At 41.7% G+C, this 23839-nt stretch overlaps 1 protein-coding gene across 12 annotated transcripts in view; it reads left to right on the top strand.

The window, feature by feature from the left end:
* The window catches only part of RUNX2 (RUNX family transcription factor 2), a 207271-nt gene extending 193519 nt beyond the window's left edge, over nt 1-13752 (top strand). For 7 of the 12 annotated variants that reach the window (XM_040983477.1, XM_040983486.1, XM_040983485.1 and 4 more), the window contains one exon: nt 9472-13752. In XM_040983477.1, the coding sequence (XP_040839411.1) occupies nt 9472-9950 (479 nt within the window). In that variant the 3' untranslated portion in view covers nt 9951-13752. Of the gene's footprint in view, nt 1-7852; nt 7919-9471 lie in introns of all 12 variants that reach the window. The other 5 variants (XM_040983479.1, XM_040983478.1, XM_040983476.1 and 2 more) reach the window with 1 other exon arrangement.
* The last annotated feature ends 10087 nt before the right edge of the window (nt 13753-23839 follow it).

Raw genomic sequence — 23839 nt, forward strand, 5'->3', positions numbered from 1 at the left:
CTTTCCGCCAGTGTGCTTGGCAAGGCAACAGAGGATAATCCAAGTTCTTGGGCCTCTGATGTTGGTGTCAGAGAATAGAATGGGGTCCCTGGCTCCTGACGTTAGCCTGGCCCAGATGGGTCTGTTGTGGCTCTTTTGGGAGTGAACCAGCAGGTGGGGGATCTTTTTCCTTCTCATTCTGTCACTCTGCCTGTAAATAAATAAAGGAAGAAGGAAAGAAAGAAAGAAGGAAAGAAAGAAAGAAAGAAAGGAAGAAAGAAAGAAAGAAAGAAAGAAAGAAAGAAAGAAAGAAAGAAAGAAAGAAAGAAAGAAAGGAAGGAAGGAAGGAAGAAAGAAAGGAAGAAAGAAAGAACTCTTGAAAGAAGTGGAATCACTGATATTCCATCTCTCAGAGAATTTAATGAAATCTTGTGAGTCCCAGCAATGGCACCTTAGTTGTTTGGTTAGCCACTCTACTCTTAAGTGGGATGCTGTGAATATTCAAATCACCTACGGGATATGTATGGTTAGGTGGAAAGCAAAGACTTCTTTTTAAACAAGAGTCAGTTCTGGTTCCCAGCCAATCATCAAGTATCCTAATAGCATTTCTGCCCAGTGGGTTTAGGCTTTGCAACCCAACTTGACAGAACCCCTGCACCCCAACCCCCTGCCAAGGAAGCACCCCAAAGGGTAGAGGGAATTCAAGGACTTCTTCCCTATAGTTACACTTCCCACCTCCATTTTTGAGGAATAATCTAAAACAACCGCAGCCACCTAAGGGGAATATTTTCAAGTGTCATGTTTTACCTGAAAAAAGTCATGAATTTTACTTCATAATGTGCCTGGTTCTGCTCTAATATAAAACTGTTGTAACTTACTACTGTTAGCTAAATGTTTAAAATTCTGCCCCCATTTGTCCCCCTTTTTTTTTTTGTTTCACATCTTCTTATCAGCTTTGCTTTGGTCTCTAACATATCAAATCTCAGTCAGTTCACATGTATCTGCTTTTATGCCGGTCAAATTAACAGTAGCTCAGGCAACAGGAAAGTGCCAGGCTGTCCTCCGAATTTTTGTTTTTGAAAGATTTGTCCTCTTTCTTTTTGAAAGATTTACTTAGGAACAATTTATCATTTAGTTGCAATTTTAAAAATAGTCTTAATTGACCACATATGTTATCAAGTAGGAGTTGGTCTTACAGCAATTGTCTCTTTCTCCATCTCACCTCCTCCAGCACCCTTAGGTGTGCATGTGTACTACCCAGGATGTCAGCAGATTTACCGTGCCCCACTGCCAAGGAAAATACCATCCTGGAACGCCTCCCCCTGATGTATGATGAAATGACTGATACTGAAGCTGTTATTTTTAGGAAAAAAAAAAAAAAGGCTATTGCTTTTAAACCTCTGTCCCTCATTTTCTTAGTTCCTCTTCTCTTAATTGTGGCTCTCTGTTTTGGTAGCCATAAGTCATTAGTGGTTTCTAATTTTTCTGAAACTGAAATAAGGTCTGAAAGGGTGGATTTGTCCCCTTTTTCCTCCTTTTTTCTTTTTCTTTTTTCCTGGCTAATCGGAGGAACGCAACCACATCTGAAGCCACTTGGCTCATTATGAATTTCATGGAAACTGATTCTCTGAAAGTGTTTCCATATGTGTGTTCCCAATATATCCCATCCTCTGTAAATGGGAGCACAGACGTGTGCATGGGCTGGAAATGGCTTCAGGATGTGACAAAGCAGTCATATGACCGCCACGGCACTGTGGGTGGCCCCTTCTGAAAGACACGGTGTCCTGGGTGCTGGCCTCCTTCCTGCAGCGGATCTGGTTTCAAAGACCTTCCACCCTTCCTAGGATTTAAAAAGTTCTTAATCAAGGCCTAGAAGATCTCTCTTTTTTCCTCTCCTTTCCCCTTCTCCTTCTTCGGCTCCTTTTCTCTCTTGCCCTGGCTCCTCATATGTGAACACAAACGCTTGCATGTCTTCTACTGCCTGCCCGCTTTGCCTTAAAGAAAAGGGAATACATTATTCCAGCAATAGCCGCAAAATTTTGGTTGGTTTAAGGAATGATTGAAGTTTCTGAACATTGCCAGTTTTTTTTTTTCTGTCTCAGTCTTTCCTCCAGCGTAACATAGTTTCTTACCCTTAGTTAGGATCAGCTGCTTCTTTCAAAATTTGTGAGCATGCAGTGGAAAAGTACAATTCATTACAACATGGAAAACAAATATTTATACTGGATAGTTGAGGCACTTTCCCTGTCTTTGCAAAATTATGGAGTCTTCTAGTCATTTCATTATCTTAAGAAAAATCGATCTCAAATTCTTCTGCTGGTTTCTTTCTGTCAACATGATCCATTACATTTCTCTACTAGAAGCTAGTAGAATTAAAAGTAAAATGCATTTGGTATAGAGACTGGAATGCTTTTTAGCGTGAATGAATAAAGTAGTATTTGCATGTGCATAGTCTCAATTAGCTTTTTGGGTCATGTGTAAAGAACATATCTGCTTCTGTTGTGATGTCTGCTTGAGGCTGTGTAGACATTCTTGAGTACTTTTTGAAACATCTGGGTTTTCTCAGCAACATGCACAGTAGGTAAGAGCTAAAAGAAGGATATGTGGATCTTATTAATTTGCATTCTCTTTGGCTGACAAATTAAAATTCTTGCTTAAAAGCAATAATCATGTTTCAAAACCTACAGAATAATGTGATTTATATATACATTTATGTATATAAATGCCCAATGTATGTATGGTAAAGATATACTATCCTAGTATAGTGTTGAGCCTCAAAGACTGTTTCCTTACCCTGTCTGGCTGAGTGAAGAGAGGCGGTCACATGTGCAGAGGCTAGCATGAAGACATGTGGGAGGGTCCTCAGTAGTGTATATATGCCAGCAGAGCCCTGCAGCTTCACCCTTGTTTTCCATGCCTTCTTTGCAAAGTTGCTTGGTTGTGCCCTATGAAAGAAAGGGGTGAGACACTGGTCCTAAGGTACTGCCACCTGTGTGCCTCGACAAAGTAGTGTGTAAGTGGTAGTTTCTCTCTCCTTTGTGTTTTGTAGAATGCAGATCCTGGGAAGCTCATAGTGGAGCCGCTAACGTTTGGCACCAGCATGCTGTGCCAGGCAGCAGCGGCATAGTGCAAGCCCAGATCATTGGCTCCCGAGGGGCCACTTACGCTCACCCAAACCACAGACTTCCCTGTCCTCATCTGTGAAAGTCCCCAGTAATTCTTATCGATTCTGCCATATCAGTCGAACATACTAGTCTAGAAATTCAGATGAGATATGCATTTTACCCTCTGTTGCCTTACTTGTTCCAAACCAATACCATCACCTTAGTGGCAGTCGCTGCTGCAGGATCATGAGGAGCAGCAATAGGATGCTTTCCAGCAGGTCAGGCATTTCTGGACAGCCCCCTTTCCCCTTTCTTCTCTTCGGTGCTTCCCAGTGTGGACCTGCACATAGGCCTTGGCTCTGAAACGGGACAGGTACTATATTTGTTTACATGTGGCAGATACTGTTGGTGGGGAGGTCTGCTCTCTGAGATCAAGTGGTGTAGGCATGCAGAGAACAGCTTTGAACACTCTAAGTTTTACAAGATATAGAATGTTTATGAAATACAATTTGGATTCTATATGTTTCATATTTGTTTCTTTTAATGTGTTGAAATGCACTAGCTATTGTATAAAATTCCTGGTCCTTAGATTCATTTAGTTCTCTACCCATCCTTACATATACATGTATATATATATTTTTTTCATTTTAAACACTTACAGTGTACTGGATTCTGAGAGGTCTAAGAGAGGGAAATACATTTCTTACCTTCCAAAGCTGACTTTGTAGTTGGAAATCACACACTAAGCGACAGCTGATAATTCTGGAAAGCTGTGAACAAAGGCCCATAACAGTGAGAAGGAAATAAATGCTCTTGAAAGGAAAAAGCCCCGGCTACCAGAGAACACTCTGCACGGACCTTGTATGCTCCACGTTCCAGTAGAATGCCAGGAGGGGGTTAGTAAAATAGTTCTAGGACTTTATTTCAGATTTGTTGAAGCAATAACCCCTACCATTTAAAAGGCCCCAATGAAGCTTTGAAGTTAACACCTCATTGCTGAGAAGTATGATGGCTTTTTCTTTCTGTAAGATGATGCTATCACATTTAAAAAAATGTGGAACAGAGGGCTCGGAATATGCCGATATTCAAAACTGGATTTAAGGCCTGATTGCTTCTTTCTGCCTTGGTCTGCCTCCTCACTGGGCTTAGAAGGGAAGATAACATGAGTGTGATGTTTCCTGCTGACAGCCTGAATGGCAAAATTCTAGTCTGTTATTCTTACCCTGTCCTTTCATTTCATTTCAGGGGTCTCTCGTTTAGGAGAAAGTACATGTTAAAAACTTTGGTAAAGGCCTAGGGGTATCAAGTATTGTTGCTAATTAACTTCTAAGAGAGAGACCAAGTATTATCAGCTCTGTGCTTTCAACAGCTTGCGTTTTCACCAAGAGTCAACCATGACTCAGGCAGCCTTAGAAGGTAACATGTTAAAAACATCACTTGGCGAACTGCAGGCCATGAATAAAAGAGAATGGGGGTTCTCTTTCATTCCTCCCTCTTGGTTTCACAGACTTCTTACTTGCTCTGAACCTCAAGAAACCTGGTGAAGAGAGGCTATTTCACTTCCCCTCATAGACCTTGTGGTTTGGGGCAAGATGCTTTAATTTTCACGGTTTTATTTTTATTTAAGCTTCGTGGGCACTTTATTAATACATTCTTCCCTATGTATATTAAGTTATGAGAAACTGCTGTTACTGCTGCTGCTGTTTTAATGAGCAAGATTCTTGCAGCGCTCTCTGTGACAGTTCCATTTGTTTGCAAGCTGCCTAGCTGTGACTGGGGCTGTAGACAGAAACTCTGGAATGAAGTGCATGTGTAGGAAGCCAGCAGGTCCTAGAGGGATCAACCCTCTGACCTCACTCTTACCCACATTGTGCCCTGAGCAAGAGGACTGACTGTATACTATTTAGAAGATTAGACCAACAACAAGGCTGAAAAGGGTTGTTAATAGTATTCCAAAGTTAGTAATACTCACTGAAGCACCAACAAGATCTTCAGTATTTTTCTTTTGGGCAGAATGATAAATAGATAGGGAGAGAGAGAGAGAGAGAGAGAGAGAAATCTGTGATCATGTCATCTTAATTCCTGAAGGAAAATTCAGATTACATAATTTTTAAGTCAAAGAAATCTCTCTAGTGTCTGTGCCTGGCCCAAATTGTGCTTCCAGAATGCTAAGTATATAGTGTCCCTTCTTTGGTCTTGAGCTTATCTGTTTGTCAAATGGGGATTAGGTTAGAATTATCTTTTTTTTTTTAAGATTTATTTATTTATTGGAAAATCAGATATACAGAGAGGAAGAGAGACAGAGAGGAAGATCTTCCGTCCAATGATTCACTCTCCAAGTGAGCGCAACGGACGATGCTATGCCGATCCGAAGCCAGGACCCAGGAACCTCTTCCGGGTCTCCCACGCGGTGCAGGGTCCCAAAGCTTTGGGCCATCCTTGACTGCTTTCCCAGGCCACAAGCAGGGAGTTGGAAGGGAAGCCGAGCTGCCAGGATTAGAACCGGTGCCCATATGGGATCCCGGGATGTTCAAGGCGAGGACTTTAGCTGCTAGGCCACGGTTCCGGGCCCCAAAGAATTATCTAAGCATAGTTCGAAGTTTTCCGTGAGGGTGTTCCAACCAACAGAGGAGAGACATGGGCACCTTAGAAATCTGGGGGTGTAGCTGAGAGCTTAATGAGGGCTAGATGTAGTTGAAACTGTTTATTTGTCCAAACATTCTCTTCTGTATCATATTCCGATTTACTTTACCTAGTAGCGTACCTTTTCCCTAAGGTAACTAAAACCATCCCATTAGGAACATGCACCTTATTTATCTTTGGGTTCCAGAAACTCCTGGCACACGCCATCATTTTGGAACTCCTAGGACAAGCTTGTGTAGTCCTGGTTGGAGCACCCTTCATTTATGAGCAGCTTTGCTTAGGGACATGGAAGATACATATGGATAACAGTAAAGTGCATGATGGTTTTGAAAGTTGTTTCTTATTTTAGAAAGGTTCCAAACCACCTGTGGGTTTATTTGCTAAGTAGATTTTAGTCAGGAGTTTAAACTGGCTCTTGAAGGTTGTCAGGCAGACAGCACTGGGGCCTTCGCTGAACTCTGGGTGTATGTTTATAAAATTCGATGTGAGAAATAGTACTTTTAGAACGTGGTTAGTTTTAATCTTGTAGACTTTTTTAGTAAGTTAAGTTTACTTTTTTTTTTTTTTGGCTTTAGCTGATGTAATATCTAGTCCTTGTTTTTTTTTTTTTGTTTTTTGTTTTGTTTTGTTTTTTAGTTTGTAGCTGTAATATGGTCCAATGATACAAGGTCTGAATAGTTTAGGACATAATGTGAAAATTTCCAAGAAGGGATAATGGAAAACTTGACTTCACGTATAAAACAAAGATTAGAAGTACAGATATCGCCTTATTCTGTGAAAGAATCTTGAATTATATTATTTTCTTGTGCATTGAAGATTTAAGTTGAAAATTAGGTAGGATCCCTCCTACCTCCCCTCACAGATTGTTATATAAGGGACGTGATTTTATACTGCAGCAAATTACTAAAACTTCTTCATACAGAATTATTACAGTATGTTTCAGAAGCATTTCTTAGTAACATATAAAGGACTAAGTAAATTCCAGAAAATTCTATTGTCAGTGAGTTATAAAAATTATTCTGTAATCCACTTACAGTCCATATTAACTCTTTTTCAATGAAGAGCTCACCCTTAAGATACTATAATTTCAAACGACAAGTGAATTGTCAAAATGTTATAAACCCAGTGGATATTTGCTACATTGCTTCGATAAACCACAACCAGAGCTCATTAATTGAAAAATGAATGTCTGTTTGTGTTAGCTGTCTTCTGTAAACCACAGAGGTACAGTGATCCTGGCACGTGAAGAGTAATAAAGACATTGGCAAAATTTATCAGGTAAAATAGAGAAGAAGGCAGGGGTTCGCATATACAAAACCATATTGGCGTTTACTGGCAAGACCCCACACTGAAAGTTTAATGAGGCTTCTGCATCAAAATAAATGAATCCACATGGAATTTTAATTGTATATTTTACGTATAAATTCACAGAAAAAATTTTTTTTATGTTTAACATCCACATACCTACTGTGTGAACTCTGAGCCTTTGTGAGGGGCAAATGTTGACATTTTATGTGTGACTTCTTTCTATTTTAAATTGCTCGTGTTCTTCTGGTTTTTCTCATATGAGCTGAGTATTGAACTTAATGCATATAGAAGTGACCTGCCCATAACTATTAGCTCTGCCAACCCGAGTTCACCTAGATGCTCTGCACTGAAGGCTGGCTGAGGAACATCTGTATCCCCACTTAGTGTTTGTATTGTACCAGGCTGTGTGGAAGTACTAGGCACAGGAGCTGTTCCATCTCATCTGCTTCCATTTCTGATTCTGTCATAATCACTACTCCCATATTTTTTAAAACTTGAACTTGTCAGAATTTCATTTGGGGGAGGGATTAGGCAGAGGCAGGTTGAGGATGGAAGAAAAGCAGAGAGTGACTTCTGGGTCTATGTAAGTTTGAGTTTGTCATCTTGAAAGTGTTTGCTTCTGGTATTAGAAGCTGCTCGCTAACTTTTTACCCTCTGCTTATGGGCCTGGGCGTTCCGGGAAAGCACTAATGAGGGATTGGAACCTGTCTGTCTAGCCCCACCTCTAAAGCTGTTGCTTCTTCTTCTGCCTTGCAATCCGTGGTCACAGAACATTAGAGCTGGAAGGGAACTTAGAGCTCATCCCCCTCATTTTACAGATGATGACACTGCCACTTCTGACTTCTGCCTCTGGCCTTCCACTCTCAGTAAGAAGAGCCAGGCAGGTGAGATTTTTAACAATTGCTGGGCTGGGCAGGGCTGGGCCGGGCTGGGCTGTCTGATTGATACTATCCGATTTGTGAGCGAAAGTTTTATTAGCTATGTATGCCTTCTAATAGTCACTTTACATTACAAATGCACATCAAGGCAGTTAGCCCCCTAGTATTTCAGGTATAGCAGTGTGCATTGTAACAAAAATTAGCAAGTCCCAATCAACATCTTTAAAGGAAAGCATTAGAATTTATTCCTTTAGTAAATATTGAGATATCCAAGGGAAATGGCTGAATAAAAATGAGGCCAAAGAAGTACCGAGGTCTTTCAGAATGGCTGAGTACTCTTCCCTGTAGCTAAAAGTTATGGTAAAAAGCCATGACATGAGATCCAAATCCTTTAACAATTTTAGAAGGGACTGAAATCTTAGCAAGAGCACTGGTATTACCAATGGGCTTGTAACAATTCTGTCAAATCCAGAAAATCGTAATTGATCCAGTCTTTAAAGATCACAGCAATAAGTTTTCAGCTATTTCAGAAAACTTATTTCCATATGAAATGGCTCATAACTGTGGTTTCATATGTTAGGTACCAGAAGTAGCTCTTGGGGAGGCATACTATTAGCTTCAGCAATGAAAAGACTTCACTTTCAGGAGAAACCCATCTTTGCCCCTAGGTCTGCTTCAGATTGACCTGAAACTGATACTGTAGACATGGCATGGGGATTTGATGGAGGGGCTGGGAGATGTTCTCCCCTGCGTCACCCCTATGCAATGCACCTGTCTCAGTGTTGCTGTGGCCCATGATCTAGAACAGGTCCTGCATCTCCCATTAAGGCTTGAAATGCAGTGATTCCTAAGGTGGTAAGCCTCCCCTCCCCTCCCAGATAGCCCACTAGTTTATGACTGGCCAGAGAATTTCTGATGGCTATGCTTTCCCGGAAGCTCCTGGATAAGTAAGATAGTTTCAGATTATATTGGAATATGGTTTTATTTCACTGTTACTAAGGTGCAGATTATAGTGAAATCCTGGTGTCTTTTAAGTGCTTAAAAGAAAGGACAGGAACATGTTAGGCTGTCTTTCTGATGTCCCTTCATTGATGAGGGAATCCTGCCAGAAGTATGAATAATAAAACTGATCATTTTGAAATTTCTTTATATTGGGTTGAGAAAAATAAACTTGTCTGAAATAGTAAAAATTTTACTTCAAATATCTGAAGTGAACAAGAAATAAACAAAACAATTAACAAGGATTTGTTTTTAAAGTCTGGTGAGTGAACCTATATGATATGAGTGTTGGGTTGGTTCACACATAGGACCTAGCTCACATTTGGGTTTTTAAAGCCCTGCGGATTCTCTGTAGGTAAAGAACAAAAGGATAAATGCTGTTAAGACTGTAAAGTGGGGAAAAAAAAGTCTGTGAAGTGACTGGTGCCTTTGAAAGTCTGTTTGTGGCTTGCTGTCCTTTTTGGGAAAGCTAAAGTTTTCTTTTTTCTTGTAAAAATTCTATCATTATTTTAACTGATATTTACAGATTTTTCCCCCCCATCTTCTGTTGTAATTTTTAGGTGCTTCAGAACTGGGCCCTTTTTCAGACCCCAGGCAATTCCCAAGCATTTCATCCCTCACTGAGAGCCGCTTCTCCAACCCACGAATGCACTATCCAGCCACCTTTACTTACACCCCGCCAGTCACCTCAGGCATGTCCCTCGGTATGTCCGCCACCACTCACTACCATACCTACCTGCCACCACCCTACCCCGGCTCTTCCCAAAGCCAGAGTGGACCCTTCCAGACCAGCAGCACTCCATATCTCTACTATGGCACTTCATCAGGATCCTATCAGTTCCCCATGGTGCCGGGGGGAGACCGGTCTCCTTCCAGAATGCTTCCGCCATGCAGCACCACCTCGAATGGCAGCACGCTATTAAACCCCAATTTGCCTAACCAGAATGATGGTGTTGACGCTGATGGAAGCCACAGCAGTTCCCCAACTGTTTTGAATTCTAGTGGCAGAATGGATGAATCTGTCTGGCGACCATACTGAAATTCCTCAGCCATGGCCCAGCAGTGGCCCAGCGGTATCTAGGGCCACATCCCACATGTATCGATATATACATATATAGAAAGTGCATATATATGTATATCAACTAACTATCTACAAAGTGCCTGTTTTTTTTTTTTTAAGAAGAGGTTTCATTCATTCAGTCAGTCATGATCTGACCGACACAAAAGAGTAGATGTTAGAAACAGAAGGCCCAAGAGAGATGATCATAATCGGGTTTCAGATTGTTTACTATTTAAGAAGTACTTTTGCAATGAACAAACAAAGGAAAAGTTATTTTTGATGTTGCTTTTGGTCTGTTGTAAATAACCGGTTAACGGGCTGATTCTGAGATGTGGCCTCCGGACACAGGAGGTAAAGGAGCAAAGCTGCTTCCTCTCTGTGCCCAAAGCTGCATGGCCTGGTCGCAGCCGAGCAGGCCTGTGCCCTCTGCCGAGCAGCTTACTAAATCAGTGGGGGTGCTGCGAGGGGACAGGTAGAATGGATGCGTCCCTTCCAGCAGCAGGTGTCTGCGGTGATTGTCCAGGATATGCTCACAGGCCTGCTGCGGGCACATATTTGAACTATCTGAGTCAGTTTCATCCCCCGCCCCCCATTCTTCCTCTAAGAAAGTGACTTCAAAAATACTGATCAGGATAGATTATTTTATTTTGCCTTTTTAATACTTTTTCTCTGTTCTCCCATTTAACCAAAAAGAAAATCCCATCCTTTAAAGCTTTCCTTCTCCTATTATGCAAAACTTAAAAAATGGCAATACCTTATTCTAGCCATAATGGTATAGATAGTATTTGCGTTTGGCTGTGTGTTATTTGTTTTCTTTTTTTTTTTAAATTATGAATATGTGTAAAAATCTGAGGTAACTTGCTAACGTGAATGGTCATATAACTTTAAAGATATATTTATAATTATTTAATGACATTTGGACCCTTGAAACATTTCTTAGTGTATTGATATGTTGACTTCGGTCTCTAAAAGTGCTCTTTATTAAATAACAAATTTCTTCCGTGGGCTAGAGCCATATCTGAAATATTGCTAAGCAATTTCAGTTTATCCAGGCACAATGTGATTTTAAAAAATGCTTCCGTCTCCATGTATTTTAGATGTAGCTTGTTTTTGTGACGTATGAAGGAAATGTTATGTTTAATTCTTTCCTATCTAGGATTGCCTCTAACACAGCTTTGCCTTTTAAAGCAATAATTATGGATTTAAAAAGCAACTCGTAGCCCTTTGTCACTCACATTGCCCTTTATCAGCATGAAATGCTGGAGTGATGTGGTTTCCTAATTTCATTTGGGTCATTATGATTCTTGTCATATAAAAACACAAGCACAACTGAATCACTGACTGCAGAGAAATGTTCTGTGGTTTCGTAGTTAAGCAAAACTCTAAATTACCAGGCTTCATAGTGAAGACATAGTTTAGAGCCATGCATATGGATAAAGGATCCATCGTGATAAACAGAGGACAGGAAAGCAAAATTGCACCAGGGATTCTTAACCAGTTGGCCTTACCAAGCAGTACATCAGGGGAACCAAATCTGCCTTATCTGAGTCCCCACCAGGTAGAACTTCCCACATGATTTGCATTGGAAGGAGCAGAATGGAACCACTGTCCTATGGGAGGAGTTATCTCAATAGCGACCCATCCTGCACAGGTATTGATCTGAGAGCACACACAGCCCAACTGGCACCCACATACAGCCTTTGACATTGGCATTCCTCGTGATGGAGGATCCAGGGAGGGCTAGGCAGTGGGGCGTTTGGCGCTTACTACTGTGTATGAATTTGAACAAGAGCCCTCCTGTAGGATGCACTTTGTCCACTCCAGAGCCCATATGTCACATTCCCAGGTGTGAATCCTTAATCCAAGCTAGGATCACTTGATGACAACACCAGACGAATCCCTGCCCGCTCTCAAAGGTCAAGTCCACTGGTGCTCGTGCTGTCTTCCTGAGCAGGGCTGGCAGAGGTTTCCTCCACTGCATGGGTTCTTCAGCCATTCTGAAACCCACCTCATCTTCACAGGCTGCCAGGCCATGCAGGACAGTGTGTGGGGCAGCCAAACCTATGCTTTCTACTAGAAAGTTTCCCTTGGAATTCATCCTGACGCCTGCCAATAAAAATGGAGGAGAAAGAGAACAAAACAAAACAAAACAAAACAAAACAAAACAAAACACTTTGCCTTCTAAAGGATGTATACCAAGTATGCTTAGATAAATAAGCCACTTTTCTATTGCTTAAGATGGAAGTAGTAATTGATACTATTTATTATTTGTGTGTGGTAGCTTGAAGCACGCCACTGTCCATTTATTTTTAAGTGTGAAATATGTGTGTTTGTCTCAGCAGCACTTAAAAATACCAGTGTCTGGTTATACATTTCCAGTTTAATTAATTGACATAAAAATGTTACCACCAGTGCCAGCTGCACCCTATTTAATGAAAAAGGTACTCTAATTGTGCATTCTTTTTTAATATTAAAGGACTTTTTAAAGTTTACAGTACACATAATGAGTACACATAGGGATGCTCTAGTGTTGAAATGTTATTAGAGTGGCTGCAGGCAGCAACCCAGAAACACTTTAAAAAGTTTTTTTTCCTTCAGAAAAATTCAAGCACTTCTTTGCTACACTCTCACTTACCACTCCAATGGGTAATTGACATTTCTTCAACAAATTCTGTTCTTTGGCCCAGGGGTTAAAACTATCTTTTCATTGAACCCTTTGTTTGTACTGGGTGTCGTGTATAAGATTTGTGATTTCAAAACCAAACTAAAATTTCACTTGTATCATGAACCATGTACTAGTCAACACTGTCTTTCTTTGGGGTTATAGTGTGGTTTCTTATGTAGTGCAAACATTGCTGGAATTCACAGCGTGACCAGTGCATTTTTTGAAAAAGTCCATTTCGGTTGCTCACAAATTTTAACCTATGTCAGAGTTCCCAGAGCAGGTGCCACAACTTTAGCTATAGATTAGTAGAGAGACTTCATTCAGTCCTGAGAGACTCAACATTTGAGCTGTTTGCTTTTTAGATTGTCATGCCTCATCCACCTTCAGGACTTTAAAAATGAGCAGAAAAATCCACACAGTTAGCGAGCCTCCATTGTAAATTGAGAAGGGAGGAGATGTGTACTGGCCTCCAAGGTCCCCTCTATGCTGAGGAAAGGGACTGACCCAGGATCTGGGCTAAAGATGCTGAAATACAAAGTATTAGCAGAAGAGATCATTACATCCATGGTACTGAAGGAACAAAAAATAATACACAGAATAAATGATGACTCTTCCAAACCTTGAATTTGTTGTTCTTAAAAAGATAATACATTTAAAAATTATTTCTATGTGAGAATTTCTTAGGTGTTTGTTTACTTCATGTTTACAAATAACTGTTTGCTTTTTAATGCAGTACTTTGAAATATATCAGCCAAAACATAACTTACAGTAATTTCTTAGGTATTCTGAATAAAATTCCATTTTTTGGATATGCTTTACCATTTTTAGATTTCTGTGGAACAAAAATATTTGTAGCATTTTGTGTAAATACAAGCTTTCGTTTTTATTTTTTTTCCAGTTGCTATTGCCCAAGATTTGCTTTCCATGCACATATTGTACAAATTCTGCTTTGTGCCACAGGACATGATTGTGGATGAGTTTACCCTTAACTTCAAAGGGACCATTTGTATTGTATGTTGCAACTGTAAATTGAATTATTTGGCATTTTTCTCATGATTGTAATATTAATTTGAAGTTTGAATTTAATTTTCAATAAAATGGCTTTTTTGGTTTTGTTATGTGTGTACCTTGGGTCTTTTCTCATCCGCGGTTTCTTCTCTGGTGTGATATTCCTACTCCTGCCTACACCTGGGCGCTTACTGGACTTACTTAGGACTTGCCTGGGCTGGGTAAGACCAGAGATCCTATTATCACTGGTGAGAGGGGAAAACAAGCTTGGTAAGCATTGTCTTCGTACTTTGTTCCCCTCCTTGAGAGGGATGGGCAAGGAACCTGGAAAGGGAAGAGTACTTGACTCATTCTGGGGAAGAGCCCCTTACTCCAACTCAGGGACCAGACAGGACACATAAACTGCAGCCTTGATGCTTTCTGTTCTCAGGGAACATGAACAGGACCCAGCAAGGAAACCCCTGGTCATAGTCAGACGGTCCCAGACATCCCTATGACTTTTTGATTCTGCAGGTCAACCAAAACCCAAAGATGAGTAAAAATGACCCTGGAGTGCTGTAGTGTCAGGACACTTCTGCTGATGAACACAGCTATGGTTTGGAGAGGGCTTTTACTTGGCCATTGTTTATTTTCAGTAAGTCCCTCCCCTGCAGCAAGGTTGAGGGCCTGGGGTAACAGGTCTGTGTCCTGTGCATTCAGGGTGCTTTGGCCTCCTGCACTTCTACAGGTGGGACCCAGGAACCTGTGGTGCAGAGCAACTCAGTCCCACCAGGGGGTGAGGCGGCATCCTCACAAAGGATTTGCTCATTTTTAATCCACTGGCACTGCTTTCTGACAAATCTTGGGAACAGTTGATTCCTAAGAATAGGAGCAATGCAAGCAAACACTTGGGTGGGCTTTGAACAGGGAACTTGTTTGCAGCTTCTTTGAGGATATATATTAATTTAAGTTAACTCTGTGTAACTTTAAAGGGCATCCACAAGGGAGGTGGGCACAATGGTTTCTTTCCCTTTTGATCTTTCTCCAGAGCATGGTTTGGGACAAGGCCACTTAATTCCTTTCAGCCTCAGTTTTTGGTTTACAGAAAGGTGTTGGGTTAGGCATTGGCACTTTTTTTTTCTTTTTTAAAGATTTGTTTATTTATTTAAAAGAGTTATGGAGAGAAATGGAGAGAAAGGGATCTTCCATCTGCTGATTCGCTCTCCAGATGGCTGCAATGGACTGGGCCAGGTTGAAGCCAGGAGGACCTAGGAACTTTAAACCTTGACACTTTAGACTTTTCAGACAAGGTGGTCCACTGTTGTGTGTGTGTCGAGGATGCTCCTCTGTGCATTGCATCATGTTTAGCATCACCTCTGGCCTATACCCACTAGATGACAGTAGCATGTCCTGCCCTCCCCTCCCCCAAGCCTGACCACCAAAAATGTCAAAAATGCCTCCAGACATTGCCACATGGAATGTCCTCTGGGTATGCGCATGTGGGCGGGGGAAGCAAAATCTCCACTGATTGTGAACTGGCGGGCTTGAGGCTGTCTCTGAATTCCTAGGTCAGGCATGATTGGCAGAGCCGACATGAAATTTCACTGCTCATTAAAACAGAGCAGCCAGGCAGGAGGCCAAAGGGCTGCCCAATGATGGGTGTACCTCTGTGTTTTCCACTCCTTCCTGCCAGTTACTCAGCTTCATCAACTGCGCTTCTTCCTTCCTGTCTGCATCACAGGCTCCACAGCTTGCAGGCCACACAGCTGTGGGGCAGTGCTGGACCTGGGCTGGTTGGCCATATTTATCATGGCTCCTTCGTTTCTCACGGAAACGACAGGCGGAAGAAGAAAGCAATTTCTCCAATGTTTTTGACCCCTTGTATCCCTCGTCCCCCAAATATTTAATCATCAGACATTTCTGAGAGAGTGGGTGTTTCCTGTTAACTGAATCCCAGCCAAGGCTGGCCCAATAAACACCTCAGCTCTCTGTTGCAGAGTTTATTTGGCTGGGAAATGGGTATTGCCGTGTAAACAGGAAGCCCCCTGAAGTTATTATCTACAGATGTGGTTGAAGAGCCACATGTTTATATTTATGAGATTTGAAAGCAGTCTGAAAGGCAAGGAAGGATGTCGGGGAAGCCCTCATTCAGTCAGTGTGAGCAGCAGGTCCTGCAGATCTTGGTGAGTTGTATTTCCCTTCTTTCTAGAAAGGAGCGGACAGTAATGGTACAGTCAAGAGACATGGCAGAAATGGAAGTACTGCTTTGATCAAAACAAACACTCCTAAGGAGATTATCAGGTTCACCAACAATAAGCCTTCTGTCAGAACTCTGTGAAAATCATTTTTAAACACCAGTTCTAGAAAATAAAAGCTTGGGATATCTACAAAGGTATGGGGCACTATGTGGGAAGTGGAGGACCGCCAGCCTGACTGCATTGTTGGACAGCATATAGGTCAGCTCGCTTTTAAAAGCACGGCAGACTCATGGCAGTTCTACAGTCAGCTCCTAAAGGGCTAAGCTCTCTGGACAATGGTGCAATGAGTGTGCAGGTGGTCAGACACCTGGCTCTCACATCATGACTATCCACTCTGGCTGTATTCCAAACTGATCTCCACCCATGCCCTCTTCCCTCCTTGGCTCACTACTTCCATCTGAAGAGCAGCTTAAAAGAAGTCAGGTAGGATCTGAGACACAGCTAATGCTTCGTACTTAAATTACAGTCTCTTAGTAAAGACGATAGAATTGTTCTCCTCTCACCACTGTTCCCAGGCACTGGGATTAGCCTCTCTCTGCCTTCCCAGGGCTTTCTCCATAGTAACTATCTAGTCAGAAGGCATTGGAATTGAAATTTAGGTAAGTTATGGATCAAAGTTTACGAAGAAGAAGATTCACTGCAGATGCAAAGCTATTAGACCAACGTGTGTGTGTGTGTGTGTGTGTGAGCATTGGTGTGCATGTGCACATGGTCATGCGTGTGTAGGTGTATGCACCCAGACACACTTGACTAGAGTGGGGTGGTGACAGGAGTGGACAGCTGAGCAGCCATTCAGGGAAAGGTGAAACTCACTGCCCACTGCTTCTGCCCCTGGCAGAACATTTCCTACCTCCATTATTCCTGCAAATACTCTTCAGGGAATATAGGGTGCTCCTTGAAAGGCCAATTAATACTAGCACAGCATGGTGAAGCTGACATTTAAGAAGAGGTTATTGATTTTTGTAAAGTTTCTGTTCCAAAGCTTCTTATGACTCCATCCAGCTCTGATCATGCAGTTGGAAAGCAGAAGGATCGAATTTGTGGAACTGCATCTAATTTTTACTAAAACTTACTTGTTATCTTGTTGCAAGATGTTGAGCTCCTTAGAGGGGTTTCTGGAAGGGTTTCTTTGTGTTTTCATATTACAAACATAGCTCACTTCCTGATCGCTATCTGTTCTTCATGTCATTCTGCCCCACTTCACAGCTGATAGAGAAGAATTTTCCCCTACCTGCCATTCTCCTAAATAAAGCAACACTATATAACAATATGCTGTAAAACAAACAAACAAACCAAGACCCCGAAGCAAAATTCTTCCAAGCAGACCTTCAGGTGGAGCTAGAACATGAGAATGCAGCCCTGTCTTTATGCTGTGTGCATCTGAGGCCAGAGGAACTTTCTCCTGTGGCACCAAGACTGTGGGAGTCAGCTAGTGTGTAGTAGGTTTGATGGAATTAGAGACACAGGATAGTGTCAGAACTTAATGGTGTTTTTGAGAAATATGAGTACCAAGAACCCGCAAACACAAGCACATGATGGGTTGATGTCTCTGTGCAGTCACTATTTAAAAAGGAAAAGCAGGTAACAAAACCATGTGGCACATAACTGGAAGAGTATTAATAAAATGGCCTGTTTTAAATCTTTTTTGACAACGTTCCTTCCTAAATCAAGTCTTTTTTTTTTTTTTTAATAATCCCACCCACCTCTGGCTGTGTCACTCTGCCCCGTTTCACTTTCTGTTTCTCCTCATTCTGAGGTGTGCAGGTTCTCTCCTGGTCCCAGGAGCATCTTCACTGGATTTCATGGTCTTTCAGTCATCTAATGTTTACAATCATGAAAAGCACAGTAACCTATTGCTTTCTAACAGAGTGCTTGGAGTCTGCATGTGTGGCTTTGTGGAGACATAAGAGATTTGACTTTTTATGGAAATCTTATTGGTGATTTCACAAATGAGAAATGCAGAGATGGCTTTTGAAAGTAATTTTCAACCACATATTCTACAAGGCAAATGGAGAATCCCAGTTACAAGGGGAAGAGATTGGTGGGCATGGAAGGAGGGCTGCACCAGGAGGAAGTAAGTCACGGACTCTAGGAAAGAGTTAAGTGGTAAATAGTAACTGAGGTTTTTTTTTTTTTTTAATTAGCTAATAAAACCTCTTAGGGTTTTTCATATTATATGGTTCCTCTAGGCTCCTAGCCCAATGCTTAAAAAAGGAAAAAGACAAAAACAACAACAAAAAACTGGAGCCTAAATACCAATGCAGTCCCAGTCTTGTTTACTTTTTCATTTCCGCAGTTGTAAAAAAAAAAAAATTCCTTTGGTAGTTCAACTTTATCACACTGCAGGAACAGATCTGGCTCCAACAGCTCCAGTGATTCCTGCCTCTCAGAAAAAGTAGGTCTGTCCCTGTTTCACAAAAAGGAGATCAAATGATGGATACATCAGGAAATTTTCAAATGCAGCAGAGGTGGAGGAGGGAGAGCAGAGACTGAAGCGAAACACATCTCTGGAATCCTGAATGCAAATGATCTCTGTCCGATCGCCAGCGGTGCTGTTCTCCCAACAGAGCAGGATGTTCTTGTTTTTAATAATAGCCAGACCAGATGCTAACTTCTCCTCGGCCACATGCTATATAAGTGAGAAGGCAAACAGCTGATTCCTGTTAAGATGAACACCAGGAGAATAAGCCAGAGAGTATGAGAATTCTCCGGAGGTTTTTGCTTTGTAAACCCCCGTTTGGCAGAAAGATCACAGACTCCGAACTGAAAACACGGTGTGTCCTCTTTGCACCCGTTCCTCGGCTGAACTGCTTGCTTGGAGCTGTTGGGCCTCCCCTTCACCATCCAGTCCTTTTCCAAATTATCCAGAGGACTGGCTCACATGTTCCCCAGGAGGGAAAGTCGGAAGCCCGAGTCCTTTGACTTCCAGTGACTGTAGAAAAATACTCATCAATAGCAGGAATTTTTTATTCGCTCTTTGCCATTGAAAATAATGAAATCCTGAATGTGAGCCAATAGTTTTAAAATGGCATCTTTGTTCCATTTTTTTATTCCCTACTTTCTCCTGTCAGACTTCATCCAACCTGTCAGATATTATTTTGTTTTGGAATATGCCACACGTACAAGATGCTGCTTTCTTCTTCGTGAGAAGCTGCCACAGCCAGTGTGCGGCTCTGTGGAGACAGGCTGACCGAAGCAGATGGTGACTGAGTGACACGCTTCTGCTGGCTTGTGCCACCCTAGGATGCTGCTGTAGTATCGTGGAGAGCAGGGTTCCTATGTGGCGGGAGTGCGTGGAACTGTCTTCCAGTTGACTCAAGGCCAGCAGGAGAGTGGGGAAAGAGAAGGACGGGATGTTAGCAGCAGGATGAGAAGCTCACCCCTAGATAATTGGTCCCCAGAAGCCCCTCGCTTTCCAGTCCTCTTCACACCATCCTCCTGAGCCCCACGACTTCCTCTCAACAACCTCCAGTCCTGCGCCTGCGTGCAGCACACCGCCCTGGCCCCACCCCATTATTCCTCCCCATCTGTCCTGGTTGTTCATTTGGCCCCACCTCACCAACACCAACAGCCGCAGGGAGAGCAGAATGGGGACTCAAGATGCTTATCCTCCTTCCCCCTCTCAGGGTGGCTCTAAAGGCCATGGCTTTCATTTTATTTTGGGAAGTGGTCAGATTTGGTACCCCTAGGATCATCATTTGGGGACCTGGTGCTTTTCTTAGTACTTGCCTTAGTTCACTGCCCTATCTCCAATTTTCCTGGTAACCTACCAAAGCGTTAGTGTTCCTGTGCCATCTTGGCTGTGACTTGTTCAAGGTTACCCTACTATTAACTTAAGCTTAGATCTACCTTGTTCCAAAGATCATATTCCTAACTAGACATTTGGACCCTTCTTCTTTATCATCTGTATAATGGAGGCTAGTAGAAGTAAATAAATTAATGAGACATGAAAATGCCTAGCAAAGTGTCAGTTTGCGATAGCTATAAAATAGGTGGTAGTGATTAGTATACTAATTAAGATGAATATTTTAAAAAATTAATAGTGTATTCAATTACTTTGAATCTCAATAGAGCTACGGCCATAGCAGAGTATTTATTTAGTAGATTTTTTTGAACTGCAGAGTTACACAAACAGAAAGAGAGAGAGATCTTCCATCTGCTGGTTTACTCCCCCAAATGGCCACAGTGATTAAAGCTGAGCTGATCTGAAACCAGGAGCCAAGAACTTCTTCTGGGTCTCCCTCATTGTGCAAGGGCCCAAGGACATGAGCTGTCCTGTGCTGCTTTCGCAGGGAACTGGATTGGAAGTGAAGCAGCCGGGACTAGAACCTGTGCACGTTCGGGTTGCTGGGTTGATGCTAACAGTGGAGGATTAGCCTGTTGAGCTACCACAACAGGCTCTAGTACAAAAAAATTTTTAAAATACTATTTTAACATGCTTAACCATGTTGTACCTTGGAAATGATATTTTTCTGCTTCTAGTTATAGTTCACAAACTGTTTTTCTGTGAGGAATCCAGATATATCACATCACATAACCCATGAACTATAAAACACACTGAAACTTTCAGAACAGGAATGTTGACCATATTCTGATCCCAACCTCCAGCCTTACCCAATGTTTTCTATTTGGGTGAATTGGGTTGTAAGCACAGTCTCCGGAAAAGGGATTATTGAACCTTATTTGGCAACCTTGGCATTTTATTACAAGAAAAAGACCCAGGCCAAGAAACTCCTGTCAGCTTTACTTTTTCGTGAATGCATGTGGATGCCTCCTTGCCGCCTGATGAAGGGGCAGCACCCAGTCCCATACTTGCTGAACTGGCATCACTAAGTGCAGGGGAGTGGAGAGAGCTGATCTGGAAGATTTGAAGCTTAGGGAAACCTGGTTACAGGTGAAATGGATCTCCTAGGGTGGACAATGATTTTTGCCCATATGCAGTGATCTGTAGAAACCCAGTGATGGGGCATGATCACTTAAGTAAGTCAATCTGAAGGAATAAGCACATTTCTCTCTGAGTATCTTAAAGCACTCTAAAGATCATTTTTCTGAAATGCACTTTGTATGAAAATAATATCTCATTTTACCAACAGTTCAAATAATAGAACTCCTATCCTTTGGACCTTGTTTCCTTTCTTCTCTCCACAAATATCTATTGAATATCGATTGGAACTCTAGCTACCATCATTAAGAAGCAATTGGAAAGCCCTTGCTTTCAACCCAATTTGTCTCAGTTTGAGAAGTTTCTGTCATGCTGTTCTTTAGGCAAATTCAGATTGCCAAGAAAAAAAAAAAGCAGAGGTTACAAAGTTTGCAGTTAGTTTGTAGGGAGAATTTAGATAGCTTCGACTTCTGTTTATAGCCAATTTCATTTCCCATTTCTCATTTCCTGAAACACTCTAGTCTTCATCAGGTATTCAGTATCTATGTTTAGTCATACAAGTCTTTCCTTCCTACCACATTTTGGGTGCCATGGTGTTTCGAGAGTGGGCAAAGTCTGTTCTTCTGAGTTCAAGTCCAAATTAACTTGGACAAGATCTTACCTTTAAGAAACAGTTTGTGGCCACAAAATATATCAAACAAACATTTACATAGTGACCTATGACATTGCCACCTAGAATTGAGCCATTACCATGATATTTGAAGAAAGTATGTGAAAAACAGTATCTCATTTTGCTTTAGTTTGTTTTTCTCTAGATCACAGTAAACATATTTTTATACAAAAAAATAGCTTCTTTTCCACTCTCCCTTCCTTGTTGCTGCCGTGTAACCACCATGCATTAAGCAGTTGCGTTTTGAAATGGGCAGAAAGGGCAGAAAGATCTGCACTCCAGATTCTTAACCCCTGCTAACTAGATGTGTGACCTTGAGCAAGCCACTTAACTCCTCTTGACCTTTTCCCTAAATGTAGCCAATAATATATTGCCTGACAGGTAGTCTGTGGAGGTACCATGCAATTCCTATCTATAGGTTTGCAATGGATTTTGGAGTGTAGAAATTATGGCGCATTTTAAAAGATAGCCAGAGTCTGCCTAGCTTCATGAGAGAGAATAGGATCTATTGTTTCTCACCAAACACACAAAAATGGCTATTTTATGGAGGATGAGGAAATGGAATCCCAGAGGGGTCAAATCACTTATATGAGATCATGCTCTAGATGGATGACTGGAAGTCGAGGATTAGCACGTCTGTTTCAAAGCAGTCCCTACGCTCACTCACTGAGGGAGACATTTCCTTTTTTTTCTAACAGTAGTATCTGCCTCAGTATGTTTTCATTAAGCACTTTATTTACTTTTTTCACCTTCATGAGTCCATTTTTTTGTTACAAACTCAAACATTATTTAACTAATTCTCACACTTATCAATTTATTTCTAGTATACTTATTCCATAGCATGTTTGAGCTAAGCTTATTAAAAAAAACTTGTTGTATGTTCCAGAAAAAGAAGAGCTCACAGACAAGGTTAGAATACCAGTAATTTGATAAGTGAGAAAATCAGCCTAAGATCGGCAGTGCCACTCCTTGGACAATGATGGCCTGACTGTTGGCAGTGTGCTTTAAGTTGCCAAGAGAATTGTTCTCGCCTAGACCCCTTTGCCCTCAATGCTCAGGAAAGATGAAATTATCTGTTTCATTCTCTGGCTTGCAGAGAGGAGCTGCACTCCTCACTTCATTAACATGATGTTCTAGGCACCTTAGCAAATGGGATCTAAGCAATTAATTCTGAGGAAAGATAGACTTCAACTTAATTGTACTCCTTTTCTGCTTGCTCTCTGAATTACCTATAACCAGTGTTTCTTCAATGGAAAACACAGAAGCAGAGAGCTGTGCTAATAGGGCAGCAACAGAGCACACAGTATTAAATGGAGACAAAGTTGATAACATGGTGAATTGTATAATCCCTGTTTAATGATAGATGTAACTGCCACTGTGTCAAGTGATGACCAGATACCAGGGCTTAGGCATTTGCAGGGTGGAAGGAGGTGGAAGACTGAGAGGAGGAGGAATTGGTGACCTCACCCTATCTCTTGCTTGAGCAAATAGTTGATCTCAAGGAGACATTGCAATTCTAATCATTTAGTAAATGTTGTTTGAACTTTTACTAGCAGTGATGGGAATAGAAATGTATGACACACAGGGATTCCCTCAAAAAGCTCACCATCTGCACAGGGAGACAGAAATACAAACTCATATGGTCTGGCAAGTTCCACAGCAGAGATGTCAGCCTAATACACTGGGGCCCCAAGGGGTCTGCAACTCCTGAGAAAGGCAGGAGGATGACGTTGGAGGTGGGTCTGGAAGGCTGGTTCTTCATTGCCAGTCTGGGTTCAAAGCTAAGCTGGTATAGCTCAACAGCCTCCCCATAGTACAGTGCCTGGCAATAGAGAAGTGCCCTCATAGTGCACACACACAGCTCATCAGAAAGCAAGAAGTGACAGGTGTTTGGTGCAGCTGTTAAGGCACTTGATAGCAGCCTCCTGCTTAAAAGCACCCTGAGAGACAATAGCTGATGGTTCGATAGTTGGCTTCCAGCTGCTCTCTTGGAAAACTCAACTTGGTCTCAGGCCGGTTCAGTTTCTGGCAATTTTGCTGGCATTTGGAGAGTGAGCCAGTGGATAGAAGGCCTCTCTGTTTCTCTCTCTGCCTTTCAAATAAATAAATAAATTTTAAAACAAAGAAAAAAAATCAGCAGAAACACTGATGTTATCAAAATTCATAACGTGAAAGAATGTGAGATTTTAATGTTTGCATGAAGCTGTAGACATAAAAATTAGGAGATGACCATAATACAGAATGTTCAATTTTGAGGACAATTTGTTATCCAACTGCTTAACTCAACACCAACTTCTATATGAGTTGAGCCTCCAGTGAAAGGTATCTTTGTCCTCAGGGCTCTTTGGCATTGACCAGGGAAGGATGACACACACACATTAACAGTGGGGTAAGTTTGCACTTTGG

This window comes from Ochotona curzoniae, unplaced genomic scaffold (genome assembly GCF_017591425.1).
Source record: "Ochotona curzoniae isolate NIBS_2020 unplaced genomic scaffold, NIBS_Ocur_1.0 contig_3819, whole genome shotgun sequence".
Classification (NCBI taxonomy): domain Eukaryota; kingdom Metazoa; phylum Chordata; class Mammalia; order Lagomorpha; family Ochotonidae; genus Ochotona; species Ochotona curzoniae.